The following is a 22,505-nucleotide window of genomic DNA, read 5'->3' on the forward strand; positions in this document are numbered from 1 at the left end:
ACACCGAATTGATCAAGATTCCGATTTTTTGGGGCGGGGTTTGCTGAGGAAGTCAAAAGAGTGACGAGAGTTGCAGCTGAGGATCAGTGAATACAAAAGCAGAGAGGCAGACATAGTACCAGGAGGATCAGCACAGAAGCCGGGAGAGAGGGACGCAAAGCCAGCTAGAGGTTCACGCAGAGCCAGCCAGAGGTTCACGCAGAGCCAGCCAGGGCTCATGTAGAGATAGCCAGGAGCTGAGCAGTGCGTCAAAGAGCCAGCGTGGGTGACGCAAAGGCTCTAAGGGATGGCGCAGTGCCTCTAAAGGCTGACACAGGGCCAGCTAGGGTGAAGCTGGGCAGACGTTGGGCCAGAAAGGGGTGACGCAGTCCCTAGAGGCTGACGCTGGGGTTTTCTTGGGGCAAATTGGAGTTGGGAGCTGTCAGAGTGTTTATCCGAGGTTTTAGCCAGAATATCTATCTCCGAAGGAGAGGTACTACTGCCGATATTATTCTCTGTTGGGTGAGCCGTTTTTGGCACTCAGATTGTATTCCGAAATTGCTTAATAATTAAATCCCTTAGAAAGCTACACTGGTTTTCCCGCATTGGGTTTTTCCGAATACAATGGTCCAAAAACAATGGTGTCACTTGTGTGCTTGTTTTGTTTCTTTCAGTTGATGATCTGTAATGTGTTGAGCATGTACATGTATTTATTTTCAGTATTTACATGGTAAATAACTTGTTAATTAATCAGAACAAGTGGGCGGACATAAATCAGAAAAGTACATGAAGGGTTTCTAACGGATAGACTTAGAAATTCCAACATAGTATCAGAGCGTGATTGCAGATCATCAGGTAGCTGAGGGCATCAGCTGAGCAGAGCAGCAGCAACAGAAACAATTGTCCCGTGTGACAAAAGTTGTTCCTAGCAGGAGAGTAGTAAGGAAGGGGTGACACAATTCCTACGTCATCGAGTTTGAGCCGAGAGAAGGATCAACGCGGTGGCAAAGAGGAGCAAAGCTGACCTACACAGTGCCCGGTCATCTTTCTAAGTCACAAAGGATTGACACCTGTGGCCAGGAGGTGCAGATTTTGCTGGTGCCGGGGTTGTGCAGAGCCTAGAGGCTCTAAGCTTCAGTGGCTGGGGCATAAAAAGTTGTGGGTAAGTTGCAGAGCGACACTAGTGGGGTACTGTGGTCAGAACAGTACCTAACAGGGCAAGACCAAGGAGGAGGGAGTTGCTGCCAAGGATTTCTAGCCAAGAAATCCGGATCAGTGGTGCAGCTACACTAAGGATTGGAGTGGGGGCATCTCGACATTGGCAAAGGGGTTTCCAGGAGGGAAATCGAGGCTCAGAGGGAGTCACTCCAAGAACTTCCAAAAGGGAAATAGAGGAGCAACGAGATGGGAGCAAATAGGGTAAGAGACCAGGACAGACTGGATGAAGCCTCAAACTTCATAGTCTGGAAGACCAGAATCTTATTCGTTCTAGACAGGAATCGTGTCAAGCACTTCGCCTTGAAGACGATAGCGATCCCAGTTGACCCAGCTGAGAACGACAAGTATGAGTAGGCAATGGCAAGGGAAAAGAGCATCATCCTTAACGGGGTTAAGGACCATGTAGTACCACATATTGCCGAAAAGGACACGACAAATGAGATGTGGGAGGCCCTAAAGAAATTGTACCAGCATACTTCTATGCAGAGAAGGATGCAACTTGAAAATCAGCTGCAATCATACCAAATGCAGAAAGGGGAGCAGATAGACACCTTCCTCAGTCAAGAGATCCGGGATCAGCTGATTTCCATAGGGGCCACGCCAGATCAAGAACTAATGGTGAGGACAACCCTGAACGTAGTCTCAGAGGATTGGGAGGTATTTGTCTAGAGCACACTGGGCATGTCGATTCTTCCAGATTTGGGAGGAACTGTGGGCAGCTCTTCACCAAGAAGAGATCAAAAGGCTAAGCAAGGCGGGAAGCAGCAGCAAGAGGATCATAATCAAGGAGGAAGAGGAGGATGTTGCCCTAGCATCTGAGGGAAAGCAGAAGAAACGGAAGAAGGACCTCTCCAAGGTCAAATGCTTCCACCGTGGGGAACTCAGTCATTATGCGACCCAATGACTAAGGAAGAATAGAAAGGGAGAGGCTTTTGAGACCAAGGCTGCGCCAACAAGGGCGGAGAGGGAAGTGGAGATAGATGATGACGTGCCATGAGTGCTCATGCGCCACTTGAGAGGAAGTGGGGAGAGATCGAGCTGTAGTCAGACAGACTACAGGCGATGAGGGGCAGGATTCTCGAGGTACCCAACCTCTTGGATTATACCTTGCTACGGGAGCCCCGAAGAGGAGTAGCGGGACTGGCGGATGTCGGTAGAGAGGAATACAGATGGAGTGACAAAGGGAGCTACAGTGCAGGAGTCCCAGGGCAGCATGAGGCGGTAGTGCGAGATGCATAGAGTTGTTGCAGCAACGCAGAGGTCAAAGAGGGAGCACTTGTCAGGGATAGAGGGAGCTTCAGCATCGAGAGTGTTTCTAGCATGATGGAGATGTCAGAGTTGGGAGATTAGTTACTTACTTCTCAATAACTGAGTTGCAGTGTGTAACATTCCTGAAATAACAACACGTAATTAATTAGATTAATCAAGTGATTTATAATCAACAAGCAATTTATCAACTAGTTAATCATTAAATTTCAAAAAATACAAGTGAAAAGAAACAACTTACCTGTGGAATGCTAGTTGAAATTCGCTACCTGCAACAAAGTCTTGGGGACGACTCTCCGCCCAACCATAGGCTCAGTTGCACAAAAACTTGCTACAACTGGCCACCCCCGAGCCCTCAATCAACGTACTACTGCCAGGGTATCCTTTGTCTCACAACACTATTCTCCCAAGAGAATGGATAGTGGAATCATGGAATGATAGAATGCTTCTCATCTTCCTCACCATCTATTAAATAGAACAAACATTGGAAGGGGAACCACATGCACACACTCCATGTGTCTACATGCAACTTTATTGCTTTCTTGTTTTATTTCTTTTGTTTTTACTTTTTGATAGCTTTATTGATTTTTACTGCTTTCTTGTTTTATTTCTTTTTATATTTATTTAGAGCTTTAGTATTGTTATTTATTATTTTATTATTATTTACTTTTACTACTTTTTATTTATTATTTATTATTTATTTTCTTGTATTTTAATATTATATTATATTATATTATTTATTATTTTTATTATTATTATTATTTATTATTTATTATTAAGGGACATTACACAGTGCAGCAGTTAGCAGTGGTAATGATATGGGCAGCAAGATGCAGCATGATGAGAGGTGTTGATGTATGGATCCAACAGTGGCAATCGCAAGGCCATGGGTAGCAGTACATGATGCAGCAGTGCAGAGGATGTTGGGCAACAGGGCTAGCATCAGTGCCAGGACTGATGCCGGATGATCAGGGTGATGCTCAGTGAGGAGTATTACTAGAGCACAATCCTCGCTAAGAGGGAGTGTTGATTGGATATGCTCTAGCCACGAAAATTGGTGGAGAGGCTAAAGCACATGAGATCTCCAATACACAGAAATGGTTTTGGCAGAATCTAATCAGTTTGGGAGATATTAAAGTAATTAATATTTTTAATGGAGTCCCTAAGTCTAAACTTAGGGCAAATAAAATATTAATGTGAATTAATATAAAACTAAGTTAGAATGGTCCAAAAGTCATGGATCAAGCCAGATCTAATCTTACCCGTTCGTTAGGGACTTAATCTCAGCCGTTGAAATGTCAACGAGAAAAGTATAAGAGGGGGCTTAAAGGTCACTTGGAGAATACATTGAATTGATCAAGATTTCGATTTTCTAGGGCAGGATTTGCTGAGGAAGTCGAAAGAGTGATCAGAGTTGTAGCTGAGGGGCAGTGAATACGGCAACAGAGAGGTAGAGATAATACCAAGAGGATCAGCACAAAAGCCGGGAGAGAGGGACGCAAAGCCAGCTAGAGGTTCACGCAGAGCCATCCAGGGTTCACGCAAAGGTAACCAGGAGCTGCGCAATGCCTTAAAGAGCCAGCGTGGGTAACACAGAGGCTCTAAGGGTTGACACAGTGCCTCAAGAGGCTGACGCAGGGCTAGCTAGGGTGACATTGGGAAGAAGTTGGGCCAGAAAGGGCTGACGCAGTCCGTAGAGACTGACATTGGGGTTTTCTTGGGACAGATTGGCGCTGGGAGCTGTCGGAGTGTTTATCCAGGATTTTAGCCGAAATAACTGTCTCCAAAGGAGAGGTACTACTACCAAGATTATTCTCTGTTGGGTGAGCCGGTTTTGGCACCCAGATTTTATTCTGAAACTGCTTAATAATTAAAACCCTCTGATAACTGCACCAGTTTTCCTGCATTGGGTTTTTTCGGGGACATTGGTCCAAAAACAACGACGTCACTTGTGTGCTTGTTTTGTTTCCTTCATTTGATGATCTGTAATGTGTTGAGCATGTACTTGTATTTATTTTCAGTATTTACATGGTAAATAACTTGTTAATTAATCAAAACAAGTAGGCATAAATAAATTAGAAAAGTACATGAAAGGTTTCTAACGGATAGACTTAGAAATCCCAACAATCTCTAATACCCAGAAATGGTTTGGGCAGAATCTAACCAGTTTGGGAGACATTAAAATAATTAATATTTTTAATGGAGTCCCTAAGTCTAAACTTAGGGGAAATAAAATATTAATGTGAATTAATATAAAACTGAGTTAGAATGGTCCAAAAGTCATATATCAAGCCAGATCTAATCTTAGCCGTTGATTAGGGGACTCAATCTCAGTCGTTGAATTGTCAACGAGAAAAGTATAAGAGGAGGCTTGAGGGTCACTTGGAGAACATACCAAGTTGATCAAGAATTCGATTTTCTGGGGCAGGGCTTGCTGACGAAATCGAAGGAGTGATCAGAGTTGCAGTTGACGGCAGTGAATGCAGTAGCAGAGAGGCAGAGGTAGTACCGGGAGCATCAACGCAGAAGCCGAGAGAGGGTTGACGCAGAGCCAACTAGAGGCCACGCAGAAGCAGCCAGAGGCCACACAGAGGCAGCCAATAGTTGTGCAAAGCCTGAGGAGGGCCAGCGTGGAAGACATAGAGGCTAACGCAGAGCCCAGAGAACCTAACGCTGGGCCAGAGAGGCTAACGTTGGGCCAGTAAGGCTGACGCAGACCCTAGAGGTTGACGCTGGGAGATTTCGTGGGGCAGATTGGTGCTGATATCTGTCTCCAACTGAGAGGTACTACTGCCGAGGGCATTCTCTGTTGGGTGAGCCATTTCTGGCACCTAGATTGTATTCTAAAACTGCTTAATATTAAAACCCTCAAATAGCTGCACTAGTTTTCCCGCATTGGGTTTTTCCAGGGACATTAGTCCAAAAATAATGATGTCACTTGTGTGCTTGTTTTTCCTTCAGTTGATGATCTGTATGTGTTGAGACTGTACTTGTATTTATTTTCAGTATTTACATGGTAAATAACTTGTTAATTAATAAAACAAGTAGGAAGAAATAAATCAGAAAGTACAGGAAGGATTTCTAACAGTTAAACTTAGAAATTCTAATAATATCACAATCGGGTAATTCGAGTGGTAACACATAATAAAGTCGTTGATAAAGACGCCGATATAATTCCTTCGATAACACTGTTAACTCCTCCGTTATGGCTCTTCTTCCCTTTAGCTCTTTCTCCACTGATGTGTTACTCTTTGCTCCTCTGATATCGTTGTTCTTCCTGTGACTTCCGATAACCTGCTTCCGATGAACTCTTCCAATAACTCTTCTTTGACTGCTCGTGTTCTTGACTTCCAATGGCTTCCAATGTCTTTCCAATGACTTTCCTTCTTGGCTTCTTGCTCCTATTACTTCACGGATTTGCTTCTCCTTTGCTTCACATTAATATTTAGTATCCCAGAATATTTCCATATTGATATCAGTGACAATCTAGATCAACATAGACCAAAAAATTGGCAACCAAATTGCATTGTCTACTCATTTTATTAAAAGGGAAGAGGTGTACAACAAGGTGTTGGAATGTGTGCACTGGGCTTTCTCTAGGCAATCTAGCAAAAGCCCAAAATGAACAATGGAACACCCTCCTCAAATCTGCTGGTAATCAGGCCCAAGAGCTACGTTGTTACTGCCTAGAAAGGTGTTGCTGCTTGAAATGATCTGTTGTTAGAGCCTTCCTTGTTGCTCAGAAAATTCTGGGAAATTAATCCTAGCATCTACGCAAGAAACCCAGAATAACCCACGAAGGAATTGGCCAAATGTTGACCTCGGAATTTTGGCCCAAATTCCCCTTAGCTCCTCTAGTTGCTGGCTGAGTCGGGACCCTTGTTTGAACCCTCAGATCAGCCCAGTAAATTCTATAAAATTAAGAGTGTGATCCTTGACCAAAACCCATAAAGGGTTTCCCTTGGTTCCAACCTTTAAAAAATGACCCTTCACAGCTTGGCCCTCCTCCAATTTCGAATTTTGTTGTTGTGACTGATCTTGTCAATCTCTGCTCTCCCAAATTTAGCAATCCTCCTCAAATGGCCCTCCAAATTATCTCCAAAAACCCCAACTCCAACTCCCCTAGATGGTGCTGCCCCAAAGAGCCTCACTCCAATGACTACGCAGTCATGGAGAGTACGCAATCCTACGTGTGATGAAATGAGAGTTGTGTGTAGGATGGCCCTCTTGTCTGTAGCTACCCTCTTTATTCCTGAAAATGATGAAAGGATGCTCCTGTCTCCCCAACTTCCCTGAGTGCCTCACGCTGTGACTACGCAATCCCCGCGCTATTGTAAATCCCCATACTGTTGGTACTCGACTTACAGCTGTTGTAACTCATCTACCTGTTGTTGCTACGAACTGAGATGAAGAAGAACTCCCTCGTAGGGCTAACACTCAAAGTCCACTGAAGCAAGGGTTGAGATCTCTGCTCAGAGAAACTTGTGTGCTAAACAACAAAGTAACCCTACTAAGCAACTCGAGCAACTAAGATTGAGTTCAATATGTCAAAAGATAAGATACTGAAATGAGGAGAGTTGTCTTCCTTATATAGATTTCGTGGAGCACTTTTCCCTCCATTTTCCCTCCATCGTGGGTCCCTCACTTAACCATTGATTCCCCTCCATGAAAATCTAACTAGGGAATATGTATTCTCCTAGTGTGGGTTATTAGAATATATCTCTATATCTCTATTTAGTAATGCTCAGTCTTTTAGATGTTTCTATTCTTATTCTTTTAGCAGTTTCTTAGATGAAACTGTTTTGTTCGATATTCTACATAGAAACCTGATGTTTCTATTCTTGTAAATATCTTTGTATTATCATTGAGCTGTTTGCTCCATGTGAATTAATTCATTCAACATTCTTTTATGGTATCAGAGCAAGGTTAAGAGATTTCTTGAACAGTAACTCTCTCTGCATCGTAATCTCTTGAGTCCTTTCTAAGGTCGAGCCCTCTGTAAGCCAGGCAGCCTTCACTGAGTCTTAGCCTCGGCTTTGCTCGCTGTGATAAAAGCTTACAGTCGTCCATCTCGATACAGAAATGGATTCTTCCCTTGCATGATCTTTTTATTAAGAAAATAACTTTGGGGCGGTGACTGTTTTCATGGGAGCGGAATTTTTTTTGGCTGACCAGTTTTGCTTGGAATTGTGAATCCGGCTATCTTCGTCTTCGCCTGGCGGCTACTCGACCACAACGTGGAATTCCTCAGCAATCGTGATCCAGGTGTTTTCCCTCAAAACTCATTTTTTTTGAAAGTCAGAGTCGTGGTTTGAAAATTCGATCTGCAGGCAAAATCGTGGTTTCAAAATCGTGGTTTTTATTTCAACTCTGTCAAAATCCCGTGGTTTTTATTTCAACTCTGTCAAAATCCCGTGGATGGAAATGCACCCTATTTTTTGATGTCCGCTATGCTATGAGATAAGAGGAGGATATCACTACAGGCGTCTTGATATTTCAATCCCGTGGATAGATATTTGAAACCCGTGGTTAATATATATTTTTTTGAAACCCGTGGATATATTCTGCCGACCCGTGAATACATATTTGAAAACTGTGGTTCATTCCGTGGATACATTTGAAACCTGTTATATATATTTCAAAAATCCGTGGATACAAATCTCGCAGGTGGTTAATATATATTTCTTGAAACCCGTGGATATATACTGCAGACCCGTGGATACTTGAAAACCGTGGTTCATTCCGTGGATACATTTGAAACCCGTTATATATATTTCCAAATCCGTGGATACAAATCTCGAACCTGCGACCTTTCGCGTTATCAGCACCTGTGTATCTTTCAAACACGTATATACCTGAGACGTATATACCTGAGACGTGACGTGAAGCTCACGTGGGCCAATACATCCGTGGTGTTTGCCGGAAGCATAGATCGTATTTGTTTCAGATCTGCGTATTTGTTTTGTGGGCCAATATATCCGTGGTATTTGCCAGCAGTGTAAACGTGAAACTGAGACAGCATATGTGGGTCCGTATTTCAAATTTTGTATTTGCTGTATGTATGGTTCTGGTTGCCGGCAGTGGGTTACCAAACAGCAGAATTTTTTTTCTCTTGTGATCCTGATATTCTTCATTACAAACTCAGACCTGTGACATCTGTTTATTGCATCAGTATACACGTGTGGTAGACCTGCATTCTCTTGTGGGAAACTGTATTCTCAGAACTATATATTTTTTATTATTAGCAGGACAAAGTCTGTTTTTTTAATTTACATCAGGATAAACAGGCAGCAACATTGTTCTTGTGTGTCAGACTTCTATATTTTTTTTGGGAAAATGGCCACACTTACCAATCTGATGTTAGAAGGAAATCAACGCTTCAATGGCAGCAACTATAACATTTGGAAACAAAGACTGCTGACCATTTTTGAGTACAGGCGTCTTGATCAACTCATTTTGGGCAAAGAGCTTCGTCCAGGTACAGCCGGGACCGATCAAAATAAATTTGATGATCGAAATCGAGAGGCTGTTATGCTTCTCAAGCTCTCTGTCGCTGATGATCAGTTACCACAGATCCCTTCTGGCAAGACAGCTGCTGAAATCTGGCAACAGTTGAAAGAATTGCATGAGACATCTGATAAAAGCAGAGCTTTTTTTCTCAAAAATCAGTTGTTCTCCATCATGATGGATGAACATATGTCTTTACAGGAACATCTCAACAAAATTAAAGACATTCGAGATCAGCTCGACGCCATTGGTCGGACCATGGAGGAAGAAGATATGGTAGTCATTACCCTGAAGAGTCTACCAAAATCTTATGAACACTTCATTGAAACACTCAACATTACAACCACAAATGTTGATCTGAAGTTTTCAGATTTATGTACCAAACTTCTGCAGCAAGATAGGTGGAAACAGCAGTTTGGTAGTGGTACTTCATCAGTGCCCTTGGAAAATGCATTTGCTGCAAAATATCAGTCCTCTCAGTCTTTTCAGCAGAGAGGATCATCTCAGTCTTTTGATCCTAACAGGAAGAAAAGTGTACAGTGTAATTACTGTCACAAGTTCGGTCACATGAAGAAAGACTGCAGGCAGAGGATTGCTGCTGAACAAAAGAAACAGGGAGGGTCACATCAGACAGCGAATGTTGCAGAACATTCCGAGCAGACAGATTCTGCCTTTTACGCCTTTATGGCTAAAAGGTCTTCAGAACATGTTCCTTCCTCTGCATGGTACATTGATTCTGGTGCATCACGCCACTTCTCTCACAGGCGTGACTGGTTTATTGACTTTTCACCTTTCAGTGATTCAGTTGTATTTGGTGGAGGTGAAAAGTACACTGTTGCTGGCAGGGGTACAGTTCAAATTCAGTCTGGTGGACGCACGCTCATATTTCTAAATGTATACTATGTTCCTGGTATGGAGATTAATCTCCTCTCTGTCAGTCAGATTATGAGGAATTCTCCTCAGCTTGATGTTGTGTTCAGTGCACACAAGTGTTCCATCATTGACAGGGAAACCAGTCTGACAGTTGCTACTGGCCTCGAGGACCATGGTCTATACAGGCTACTTGACACCGGTGACTTTCCAGAAGTGGCACTAGCAGCTCGTGTCTCTCCCATCAGTACTCTATGGCATCAGCGATATGGGCATCTCAATATGCAGTATCTCTCTCAGCTCTCTCGGGAGGGACTTGTGTCAGGATTACCTGATATTCAGACTCAGCAGTTGGGGGTATGCAGCGCCTGTCAAGCGGGAAAGCAACATCGGTCGTCATTCAAAACTGGAGAATCTTGGCGCGCATCCCAGGTACTTCAGTTACTTCATGCTGATATTTGTGGTCCTATGAATACAGCTTCTATAACTGCTTGCAAATACTTTTTACTTATTGTAGATGACTTCAGTCGAAAGATGTGGGTGTATTTTTTAAAAAATAAATCTGATGCTCTTAGTACCTTTCAGAAGTTTAAAACTTTAGTTGAAAACAAATCTGGTTGTAATATCATGACCCTTAGGACCGACAATGGGGGGGAATTTTGTTCCTCAGCTTTTGCCAACTTCTGTGATATTCATGGCATCAAACGTCAATTCACCACACCTTACACTCCCCAGCAGAACAGTGTTGTCGAGCGTCGCAATCGCACGGTTGTTGAAATGGCTCGTTCCATGTTACAACACCGGAGTGTTCCAAACAAATTCTGGGCTGAAGCAGTATTTACTGCTGTTTACCTTCTTAACCGATCCCCTACTCAGGCTGTTAAAGGGAAGACTCCTGAAGAAGTGTGGTCTGGTCGTAAGCCCAAGATCAGTCATCTCAAAGTTTTTGGCTCAGTTGCATATGTTTGGATTCCATCTGCTAAGCGATCTAAGTTGGATTCCAAAAGTCAGAAACTCATGATGACAGGTTACAGTGATCATCACAAGGCTTATAGGCTGATAGATATAGCCACTGGTCGACTTAGCTTCAGTCGAGATGTAGTATTTGATGAAGACAAAGGATTCTTTCAGCCTTCTTCTTCTGAGCAGCGTTCTGAGGATCCGCCTCACAGTGTTCTTCTTCCAGTCAGTCCATCTGATGGGAGGGATGATGTAGCATCAAGATTTGATACTACTCTATCTGAGCTTCCTCCAGAAGCTAATCCCCCTCTTGCTGTCCCTATTGCTCTTGAGCCTGCTTCTCTTCCTCCTGATATTGGTTCTTCTTCTCTTCGGCCAAAATGGTGGGCTAAAACCATAAGTGATCTCCGGGATGATGAGCTCCTTGAAGGTAGAACTTCTAGGCATAAGAACAGACAACAGTCTACTGTCAATTTTGCTCTTATGGCTAACCTTCACAGTACTTTTGAGCCTCAAACATATTCAGAAGCTAAGGGTATATCTGAGTGGGAACAGGCTATGGAAGCAGAATTTCAGAGTCTTCAGAAGAATCACACATGGACTCTTTCTGATCTTCCTGCAGACAAAAAACCCATAGGCTGCAAATGGGTGTATAAAGTCAAATACAAAGCTGATGGAACCTTAGACAAGTATAAAGCTCGGCTTGTGGCTCGAGGATTTTCACAGCAGGAAGGCATCGACTATGAGGAGACTTTTGCTCCTACAGCCAAGATGAGTACTATCAGGCTGGTGCTTGCCCTAGCAGCTCAGTTCAAGTGGAAAGTTCATCAGATGGATGTAAAAAGTGCTTTCCTAAATGGTGATCTCCAAGAAGAAGTCTACATGACGCAGCCTCCAGGATTCAAGGTTGCTGGTCAAGAACAGAAAGTGTGTCGGTTAGTTAAAGCAATCTATGGATTGAAACAAGCTCCTCGGGCTTGGTACATAAAAATTGATCAGTATCTGACAGATCAGGGTTTTCAGCGGAGTCCATCTGATGCAAACCTGTATATCAAGCATACTGATGATGATATCTTGTTTGTAGTTGTCTATGTGGATGATCTTATCATTACTGGCAGCTCTGCACATTTGATCCATGGGATCAAACAAGATCTATGCAGAACTTTTGAGATGACAGACTTGGGACTTCTTCATTACTGTCTGGAGGTTGAAGTATGGCAGACTGAAAATCAGATCTTTCTTTCTCAGTCCAAGTATGCCAAAAATCTTGTGGAAAGGTTCAGAATGCAGGATTGCAAACCGGCCACGACTCCTATGGAACCAGGGCTCAAACTTTCAGCACAGTCATCCTCTCCTCTTGTGGATGAAACTTTATTCAGGCAATTAGTGGGCAGTCTCATCTATCTTACTGCTACCAGACCTGACATCAGTTTTGCAGTAAGCTACATTTCTCGCTTTATGTCAGCTCCTAAAGCTGATCATTGGATAGCAGCAAAGCGGGTGCTACGATATGTGCGTGGTACTTCTGATTATGGCCTCTTATATACTCACAGCTCCACTCCTGTTCTCAGTGGCTACACTGACTCTGACTGGGCCGGTTCGGTTGATGACCGTAAATCTACAGCTGGGTATGTGTTTAGTCTAGGATCTGGAGCTGTTACTTGGACTAGTAAGAAGCAACAGGTAGTGGCTCTCTCCTCAACAGAAGCAGAGTATCGGGGAGCAGTTAAGGCCGCCTGTGAGGCAGTTTGGCTTCGTCGTATGCTTGCAGATATGCATGTTTTTCAGACAGGGCCTACTTCTTTGTTTTGTGATAATCAGGGAGTGCTCAAACTTGCCAAGAATCCTGTCTTTCATGAACGAACAAAGCATGTGGAAACTCACTGCCACTACATTCGACAGCTGGTTGAAGACGGCTCAGTTCAGTTGCACTATGTTCCCACCACAGAGCAGCCCGCCGATATTTTTACCAAGCCTCTTGGTCCTGATAAATTTGTAAAATTTCGCGGGTCTATTGGTGTTGTAAATAGATTGAGCATTAAGGGAGGGTATTAGAATATATCTCTATATCTCTATTTAGTAATGCTCAGTCTTTTAGATGTTTCTATTCTTATTCTTTTAGCAGTTTCTTAGATGAAACTGTTTTGTTCGATATTCTACATAGAAACCTGATGTTTCTATTCTTGTAAATATCTTTGTATTATCATTGAGCTGTTTGCTCCATGTGAATTAATTCATTCAACATTCTTTTATGGGTGGCCCCCACGTACAAATTAACCACATCGAAATAACTTCTACTAAGTCTAGCCTCCTAGTGAAATCGAATGGGCCCCATCACCTCCAAAATCAGCCCCAAAATGTAGAATTTAATCTTGTTCCAAAATAATTTAGGAAGGGACATTATAGTCCTCCCCTCCCAAATGTTGCTTGTCCCCAAGCAACTTCAGTGTTGGATGCTCAAGTATGCACTCGCCCTCCCAAGTAGCATCCTCATTCGGTAAGCTCCTCCAATGCACCAAAAATCGTTTGTCCTCAAGCAATCCCTGAGCAAGCATCCTCTCTAACTGTTGCTCCCCATTGTCACTGCAAAATGTATCAAGGTCCTAGATGTACCACTGGATGATGCCTGACCTCTGCATTGTCCTTGATATGAAAGAATCCTTCAATACCAGGATTCTAGGCCATCTTGTCCAACATGAAGCTCCCCTCGCTCCACTCATTATCCTGCTTAGTGCAACTACCAAAAGTCCCCTGCTCCATCAATGACTCGCTAAAGCCCAAAGGAAGATCTGTATGATCCCCCCCATAGCAGCCAACGCATCCCTAAAGGTTATTGAGCTGCGATGACCCAGTTCCTTGCTAGTCCCAGAGTGGTGCCACCATGCTGACGTTGCGCTACTTTGACTATGACATACTCCCCATAGTGCACAGACAGTATCCTCCACTCTTGAGGCCTAGTGGCGAAAAATCTGTGAGAGTCAAGCTCATCTGGTTTGGGCATCTCCATGATGCCAATATCTACCCCTCCATTTCCAATCTCAACTCTGAGCCATAACAAGACAAGTTTGCCTCGCCATGCAGTAGAGGTTTCAGTGATCCCCCATGTGTCAAACCCAAAGCGAACTGGATCATCCTCTACCATGACCTCGCTCGTCACAAAGTGGAGTGATTTGCCCGCCAACTAGATCCCCGGATTCCCCAAACATATGGGGAGCTCATAACTCCCACTCCTCACAAGATGTCGCTGCGTAATGTCGTTACCAGCTAGAACCCATCTGGCCCTCATCTCGATCCCTGTGTGTATTCCTTGGGTAGACCCCAAGTATAAGGAGTAGGTCTCATGCCTGTGAACCTACCCTGCTCCTGCCAGACCACGCAGTGAAATCTGCTATCCCAACTCCTGATGATACACCTCGACACTGCTCGGAGTCTAGGTACCCTCCTGTAGACGAAGTCTACCATCCACCATCCCTCAAGTGTGAGCTCAGGGGTGGAATATATGTTACCTCGGCTATCAACCACGCCATCCCTAAACCTGTATCCACAACTCATGCACCTACCAAGGGTCTCAACTGAAGAGTCTCCTCCTGGCTCATGGCACGCGGTGTCTCATCCAACTGTCTAGGGTGAGCCTCCCATACCCTGCTGCCTTAACGGAGTGTCAAGGTGAAAAAACCAAGCACTTTGTGATTGTAAGCAACACTGGAGGATGATGGGCAGGTATGTCCCAAGGTGTATGATAAAAAATTCTGCCGGAATGCCTGAGAGTGATCCTACAGACGACACTCTCTACCTCGGATCTACTGATAACTCCCTCGAAGCCCTGTCTCCGTTAAGCATGGTGTCCCTAGATGCTCAACATTGTCCTCATTGATCCTAGGTGCGCTGCATCCAACAGTACACCTAATGCCCCTGTCCATATGCCTCCTTGGAGGCAACACTCCAAGAGCCCATTGTACCGCACCATGCGTCACTACACACCACCAAGCAAGACCACATTCCTCGACATGCCATTGTATGTCGCAACCTGTCCCTGTACACCACTGGATACCCCCAACGACGACTATGCCATCCTATATCGTCTTGTGTCCCGCCTGTGTCACTGCACCGGTCACTCCCCACATGTACTCAGTGCAATGTGAAGCACTCCCCCATGCGTCTCCATGCCCGTCTGCAGACCAATGCTCCACGCTAGATGCTCCTACCCATCCCCGAATGAGATGGCCTAAAGTTATGTCCCTATGCGTTGACCCACACCCAACCGGTATCATCACCTCCATCCTTGCATCATCATACCCTCTAGTGAATGGATCTTCACTTCAAATCCTCCCTAAGGGATCCGAGAAGTGAATCTCCCTATGTGTCAGCAGTGATGCTACCCCTGCGTTGCTCCTCTGCGTCCTTTGTGCCCCACACAAAAGTGAAGAATCCCCAACTCCATACAAGGCGCCATCTGGTGGCCTACCAATGCCACCTCCTCCGACAAACTCCTACCAGAGTGTGTTGATCACCTCGTGATCCTGTGTACAAATGTCGTACCAAGTCAACCCAAGAAGCTTGTCCATAAACTAGTTGGCCACTGGTGCTGACCAAAACTCTCCTAGCGAAGGTGCACGCTCAACTGCTAGGTTAACTATACCATCTAGGTCATAGTCAACCGGTATACCTAGGAATGACAGGTGGTCCCTCCCGGATCCCAATGCCAGTCAGGGCTTCTAGCATCCCCAATGCTTGGAAACTCCTGCTGAGCTCCACCTAGGTCCACTACCATCTCCATAGCCTACTCCACCAGGTACCAACTCAGAATCACTCGCCACCCAACCCCAAAAGAGGAATCGAATGCACAAACTCCTGCACATAGAACAACCCCAGCATGCGGGTGCTGCACCCTGTGCAACTCAAGTCGTCTCATCTCGCTATCCTGGTCAATACATAAAATCCGACTAGGTAGCTCTATCTCTCTCTGTCCAATGGGCCAAGGTAACCTAACAATGCTACCAGCCCTGTCTATATATGTCTGAAGAGTGCTGCTCTCACACTCCAACATGCACTCTAACTGCACTAGTAGGGAATCCAACCGCTCCCCAACGTGAGTCAATTTGGCCGTGGACAACCGCTCTCATGACCTCCAACTCCTCGTTGTACTACAGAATAGCCTCACGCACTAATGTGACCATCCTTTTTAATGCTAGAAGGTTAGCCTGAAACTAGTGGAACTGTCGTGGGCATTTATCGCCTGTAAACTCAATCACATCTCCAAATACCTCAGCAACTGTTGGCATCTCATCCATGGGTGGCTCCTCCTCAACAAATGGCTCTATGTGCGTAGGCTCTATCTTCTCCACCAAGGTGTCAACTGGAGCTATCAAAGAGGTCTCTAATAAAGGCGACTCTTGTGCCACATCGGGTATATCAATGTGCTCCTCACCATCTTGTGGGCTCTCAGCATCATGCTCAACCTCCTTCTCAGGCTCATGATATCTAAAGCTAGGTCTCAATCAGAAAAAGTGCCCCCTGGTCTCACCCTCTAACTATCTCTGTCCTGCCTACTCCTTTTCAGGAGATCTGGTGCCCTGATCTGGTCGACTTTCCCCACATGATGTAGATGGCTTCACCCCCATGGCCTGCTCACCTCTAACGTCTCTGTTGTAAGGGTGAGGATGGGTTTGGTCTGTCACCCTCCTCAACTGGGCCAACCGCTCATCGTCCCAATGAATTCTACCCCAGAATTTCTGCATACTGGATTTCCCTTGAGCCATGGGTTTGTCTCCGGTTTCACCCGTCACTGTGCACTCATACCCAAAGCTTCCATGATCTTCTAGCTAGTTTCCCACAGCTAGGCCAAGATCATGCTCTGATACCACTGTAATGTTCCAAACTAGGGAAAATAGTGCTATGCAAAGCAGACAATAAAAATAACACCATGAAATTAATTCAGACCATTAGACCACAAAATTGGCAACCAAATTGCATTGTCTACTCCTTTTATTAAATGGGAAGAGGTGTACAACAAGGTGTTGGAATGTGTGCACCTGGGCTTGCTCTATGCAAGCTAGCAAAAGCCCAAAATGAACAATGGAACACCCTCCTCAAATTTGCTGGTAATTTGGTCCAAGAGTTGCGTTGTCACTGCCCAGAAAGGTGTTGCTGCCTGAAATGACCTGCTATTAGAGCCTTCCCTGTCGCTCAGAAATTTCTGGGAAAATAATTCGAGCCTCTATGCAAGAAACCTAGAATAATCCACGAAGGAATTGGCCAAATGTTGAACTCGGAATTTTGGCCCAAATTCCCCTTAGCTCCTCTAACTGCTGGCTGAGTTGGGACCCCTATTTGAACCCTCAAATCTAGCCAGAAAATTCTATGAAATTAGAAGTGTGATCCTTGCCCAAAACCCACAAAAACCCAAAAAGGATTTCACTTGATTCCAACCTTAAAAAATTGACCCTTTATAGCTTGGCCCTCCTCCAATTTCGAATTTTGTTGTTGTAACTGATGCTATCAATATCTGCTCTCCCAACTCCAACAATCCTCCTCAAATGGCCCTCCAAATGATCTCCCAACACCCCAGCTCCAAACTCCCCTGGATGGTGCTGTCCCAAAGAGTCTCACTCTAATGACCGTGTAGTGATGGAGGAGATGACGTAGTCCTGCGTGTGATGAAATGAGAGTTGCGTGTAGGATGGCCCTCTTGTCTGTAGCTGCCCTCTATACTCCTGAAAATGATGAAAGGATGCTCCTGTCTCCCCAACTTCCCGGAGTGCCTCACGCTGTGACTACGCAATCCCTTCACTGTTGTAAATCCCCCTGCTGCTGGTACTCGACTTACAGTTGTTGTAACTCGTCTCCCTACTGCTGCACGAATTGAGATGATGAAGAACTCCCTCATAGGGCTGGCACTCGAAGTCCACTGAAGCAAGTGGTGAGATCTCCACTCGGAGACACTCGTGTGCTAAACAGCACATTAACCCAGCTAAGCAGCTCGAGCAACTAAGATTGAGTTCAATATGTCAAAATATAAGATGCTGAAATGAGGAGAGCTGCTTTCCTTGTATAGATTTCGTGGAGTACTTTTCCCTCCATCGTGGCTCCCTCACTTAACCATCGATTTCCCCTCCATGCAAATCGAACTAGGGAATGCGCATTCTCCTAGTGTGGGTGGCCCCCACGTACAAATTAACCACATTGAAATAACTTCTACTAAGTCTAGCCTCCTAATGGAATCGAATGGGCCCCATCACCTCCAAAATCGGCCCCAAAATGTAGAAATTAATCATGTTCCAAAATAATTTAGGAAGGGACATTACACCAACAGCCCTACACCAGTGCCCTAATCTTCTCCAAACAGGCTGCTTTCTTCAGCTCAAGGTTCCTAGGTATGCAAGGTGATGTTGTAGGACTTGGGCACCTCCACAAAGCTGCCTACAACAATCAACTCAGACCTGAAGCAATCTGCTCACTCCAGCACTGTAAACAAGCCCAGCATACAAGGATAATACCTTTGTTTTGCCTCGCTGCCCTTAGTGATGACTGCGACCTGGTTAGGAGGGCCTTTCAGCCCTCTAAATTCATCCAACTGTTGTTGTAGAAGTCCCTCACTGCAGCCCTGTAAACAGAGATATAAAACCCAGATCCATGCACAAAACAATCATCTAACTCACCTATAGTCTGCGACCTGATCTGCAAGGTAAGACTGCTCCAACGTGGTCACTAAACTGCCCTCAAGCCTCCATATTGGTTGCCTCAGAGCTGTGGCTCCTTCTCCTAAGAAACTCGCACCCAAAACAGTGAAATGATCTCCACAAACTCGGCTACCTACCTCAGCCTCCCTTGCTACAGACTCGCACTATATTTCAGAGCTCCTTGTGATGATTGATGCATCTTAGGATGTGTAAAATAACCTCATACTTGAACTATATTTATATGCACCAAGTGGCTCCAATGTCTTTGTCTTTGGGCACCACTTTGACCTCAAGTCAACTTGCCCAACTAGACAAATTAACCCATCATATCTTCAAAAATTCATATCTCATCTTCTACAACTCGGATTTCGACGATTTTCGTTGTGCTGGATTCTCCTCGCCATCCTCTATCATCTCCATCCATCACATGTAGAAATATCTCCATGGTTTTGGCCCAACAACTTTGGGTGCAAAACCCCAGGCTTGGATTTCAAGCCCACAAAGCCACTTGTGGAGCTCTTTCCTCCAAACCCTTGATCCTCAAGGATTAGAGTACCTCCCAAGCTACAAATCTCAACACATATAACAGGTACATATAAATCCATCAACTAGGCATGCATGTGACCAATGTGGATCTCATTGTGATTATCAATGCCCAAAATGCATTCCAACTCAATAATTTACCTTATTGCATGATTTCATTGTGGCTCATATATGAAAATACATATGCAGTAAGCAAAAGATTACCACATATATAACCATGGATCCAATACAATGCCAAATGTACAATCATCATGCTCATAACCATAAAAAGGAGATGTAAAGCACATCAAAATGTACCATTCTAGATATGCTTTAGTTATATTGGCAAAAGAACTAATATCAATCCCAAAATTGGTAAGAAAAGAAAAGCCAGAAAGCAGTCAACATTTAACAATAAGCCTTTTGGTACATGGCATTGAAACAGTTTGGTATACCACTACTCGAATCTACTCCAAATATGCAAGGTACACTCGTGTCTTCTACGAAACAAGTAGGCAATCATTTACTTTCAGTAATGCTTCATACCATATTATCAAGTCCAGCAATTTATTGCTCTTCTGAAATAGGACATAGTTCAAATATGCAGTGTGTGGTCCAAAAGGATAGTGCTGCCCAATTCTTGCAGGATAAATGTGGCCTATTTTTTCAATTTCACAATAAATGCGCGTCAGTGCCCCTGAATGTAGATCACCGCACTAAGCTATTCCCCTTGTTAATGACAAACATATTTATAAATGCACAATGTTGCAATAGTTAGGAGTCATTATCTTCATGTAATTATAATATTTTCATAAATGCAGAATAATAGCAGAACATTATATCGCAAGTTAAAAGCTATGATAATAAAGGAAGTTGCACTCCAACCTGAAGACCAAAAATTAACACATCAAACGCTCATGAATGTCTAAGTTATCATTAGATCATGAGAAAATAATGCAAATAAAGGGCCATATATAACACTTCCCCGTGCCTAGACATTCTCCTTGTCAATATGTAGCCACCTCATTTAATACCCACTATGGGGCCCTACCAAAATGGAGCTACCTTAACCAATAGTGGGACCTTATTGATGGGAGACTAGCATTAAAGTCAGTGGCATCCTATTCAAACACTAATTTCTCAACTTGTGCATCTATCATTAAGATTTTTTATAGATATTAACTAGGGCTGCCAAAGTTAATCTATGTTGCTTTTCATAAAGTCAAAATTGAAAAGAAGTTTGCATATCAGATAAAAGCATGTTAGAGAAACATTTACCCGGTAGAAGTTACAACTATACCTGGGATCATCTATAATAGGTATCTCAAGAGTTTTTGGCCACAAGTATAATTCTGCAACTTTTTCTTTAATTGTCTCCTGAAAAGGGGAAAAAACAAGAAGATTGTTAGTCAAAACAAATAAAAAGGCACAATGACAAAGTATTTACCAAGACCTCCATTGGTACTGCAACACTCATAAAACAAGCATAAGAACCAGTTCACAAAGCTAAAGTTAGCAACTTCTACCTAGACAAAATTTTCAAATATTGTATTATGTTATGCATTTATAATCTCTAGAAATGAATTTCTAGAAAAATGGGTAATTTGCATAAGATTAAATAACGCATTTGGTGAAGCCTAGATATGTTTATTTATGGATGCATCAATTTTGTATTTCTTTCAACTTCTACTACTCAAAATATGAGATGAATCTCATTATCAAAAGGCAATATTGCTGCATGCCAACAACAAGCAAACTATGCGCTTTCTTCGATAAACACTTTCGCAAAGCATTATGAACCTTCCACAATAAGAAACAAAGTTATATCAATTCGATGTTGTCAAAGGAGGACTTATTCAAGTAACAACATAAGAACTGGGTATTTAACTTTTTTATTTTTTACTTTAATTTTTCTTGTTGGTTTCAGTTGAATTTGGTAAAGGATTATTTTACAAGGCTAACACCACTTAGATATTAACTACAGTCACTACCTCATAAAAAGGTGGTACTATGCGCCTTGATATAGTCCTTGGGACAAATGTGGAAAAATTTGACCTCGGGAATAAATCGGCAAGGGTCCAGAAATTTAAAAAGTACAAAAACATTCTTTTTTTTTTATTTTTTTAGCATCTAAAGTATCCACAACATCAGATAAATGCATTTCCACATAAATATGAAAAGAAAGCTAATATATAAGATGTATAAGAACTCTAGTGCTACATCGCATATCAACAGTGAATCAAGTCCTGAATCCTTAGTCCTAACTCAGTGTCGAGAGTCAAAATGTCAACAAAGAATATAATAAATGTATATTATCATCATCAATCATCTACATGTCATAAACTAATCAGTCACTAAGTTCCTCTGCCCCTTTAATGGGAATAGGGAATGGCATTGCCTTTTCCTCTAGAGGAAGAAGGCCCTGCCCCTAGAGCTCCAAATGGATTCTATCGTCCTCTAGAAGCAAAAATAGGTCACCTCTGTCCTCTGCTACTACCCATCCTAGATGGTGTCACCTCCTCCTCCTCCTACTCCACCTCTTATTCCTTCTCATCCTCCTCCTACTCCTCTACCTCTCTCTCCCCTGCAGCTGCTACCTCCTTCAACTCCAGTTCCTCCAGATCCACCTCTAACCAATCAGGGACTGAGTCCATGATAGGCCTCTTAATCTCAACCCTCCATGCAGTAGTGGTGTCAATATGGTCCAATGAAATGGCTTCCACATCAGGTTTTTTATGAAGTTGTCTCACCCACAATCAGGTAAATCTCCTCCTCTTGGGCAGTGACAAACACCTCCTCTCTCCATAGGCACAAATCACAAAGATCAGAGTGAAAAATGAGTGGAAAAATCGACATCTTCCTAACAAATACGTGACCCAACACCTCACTCATGAGTTTTTGGTTAAACACCCAATTTTATTCCAAGTTATGATTAAATCCTGAGTTTTTCATTTCTGAAAAAAATTGTGAAAAACTCGGTCAATAAAATCAGCGAGTTCCCAATGTTATCACAATTTTATAGACTTTCTCCACAGAGCTTGGGACAACATTGCCAACATTTGGAGCATATATAATTTTACTGTATATGTTTCTAAAATATCTAGATTAAGTTGTAACTCATGGATTAAACAGGTTGTAAATACTAAATACACCCAACAACACAAGTAATTTTGTGGAGATGATAAATCTAAAGATGGCACAAATACAAAAGCATCAAATAAACAATTCTCAAAAGTTATTGCCCAAGTGTTTTCTTGGTCAATGTTTTCACACTGGAAAATATTCATAAAGCTCACACAAAAAGCATCATGCATCAACAAGTAATAGAGAATAAATATCAATGTTCAATCCACAAGTAACATCTTATGGCGCCAAATATTGCTTTGCAATCTTCTTCCTTGTATTGGGCTTCCCAAGATATTTCAAAAATACTCAAAAGCAGTCAACTCTCAGTTCAAGTGAATGAGATATCGTTGTTTATAGCTATAAGCCAATTGTACCTTC

At 43.2% G+C, this 22,505-nt stretch overlaps 1 protein-coding gene across 3 annotated transcripts in view; it reads right to left on the reverse strand.

Moving 5' to 3' along the window:
- The window catches only part of LOC149225205 (synaptotagmin-1-like), a 237,446-nt gene that overhangs the window by 78,656 nt on the left and 136,285 nt on the right, over positions 1-22,505 (reverse strand). For all 3 annotated transcript variants that reach the window (XM_089376991.1, XM_089376990.1, XM_089376992.1), the window contains one exon: positions 20,302-20,378. In XM_089376991.1, coding sequence (XP_089233117.1) covers positions 20,302-20,378 — 77 coding nt within the window. The remainder of the gene's footprint in view (positions 1-20,301; positions 20,379-22,505) is intronic.

This window comes from Pinus tabuliformis, chromosome J (assembly GCF_031772625.1).
Source record: "Pinus tabuliformis cultivar Carrire ecotype Pingquan chromosome J, CPIR1, whole genome shotgun sequence".
NCBI classification, from domain to species: domain Eukaryota; kingdom Viridiplantae; phylum Streptophyta; class Pinopsida; order Pinales; family Pinaceae; genus Pinus; species Pinus tabuliformis.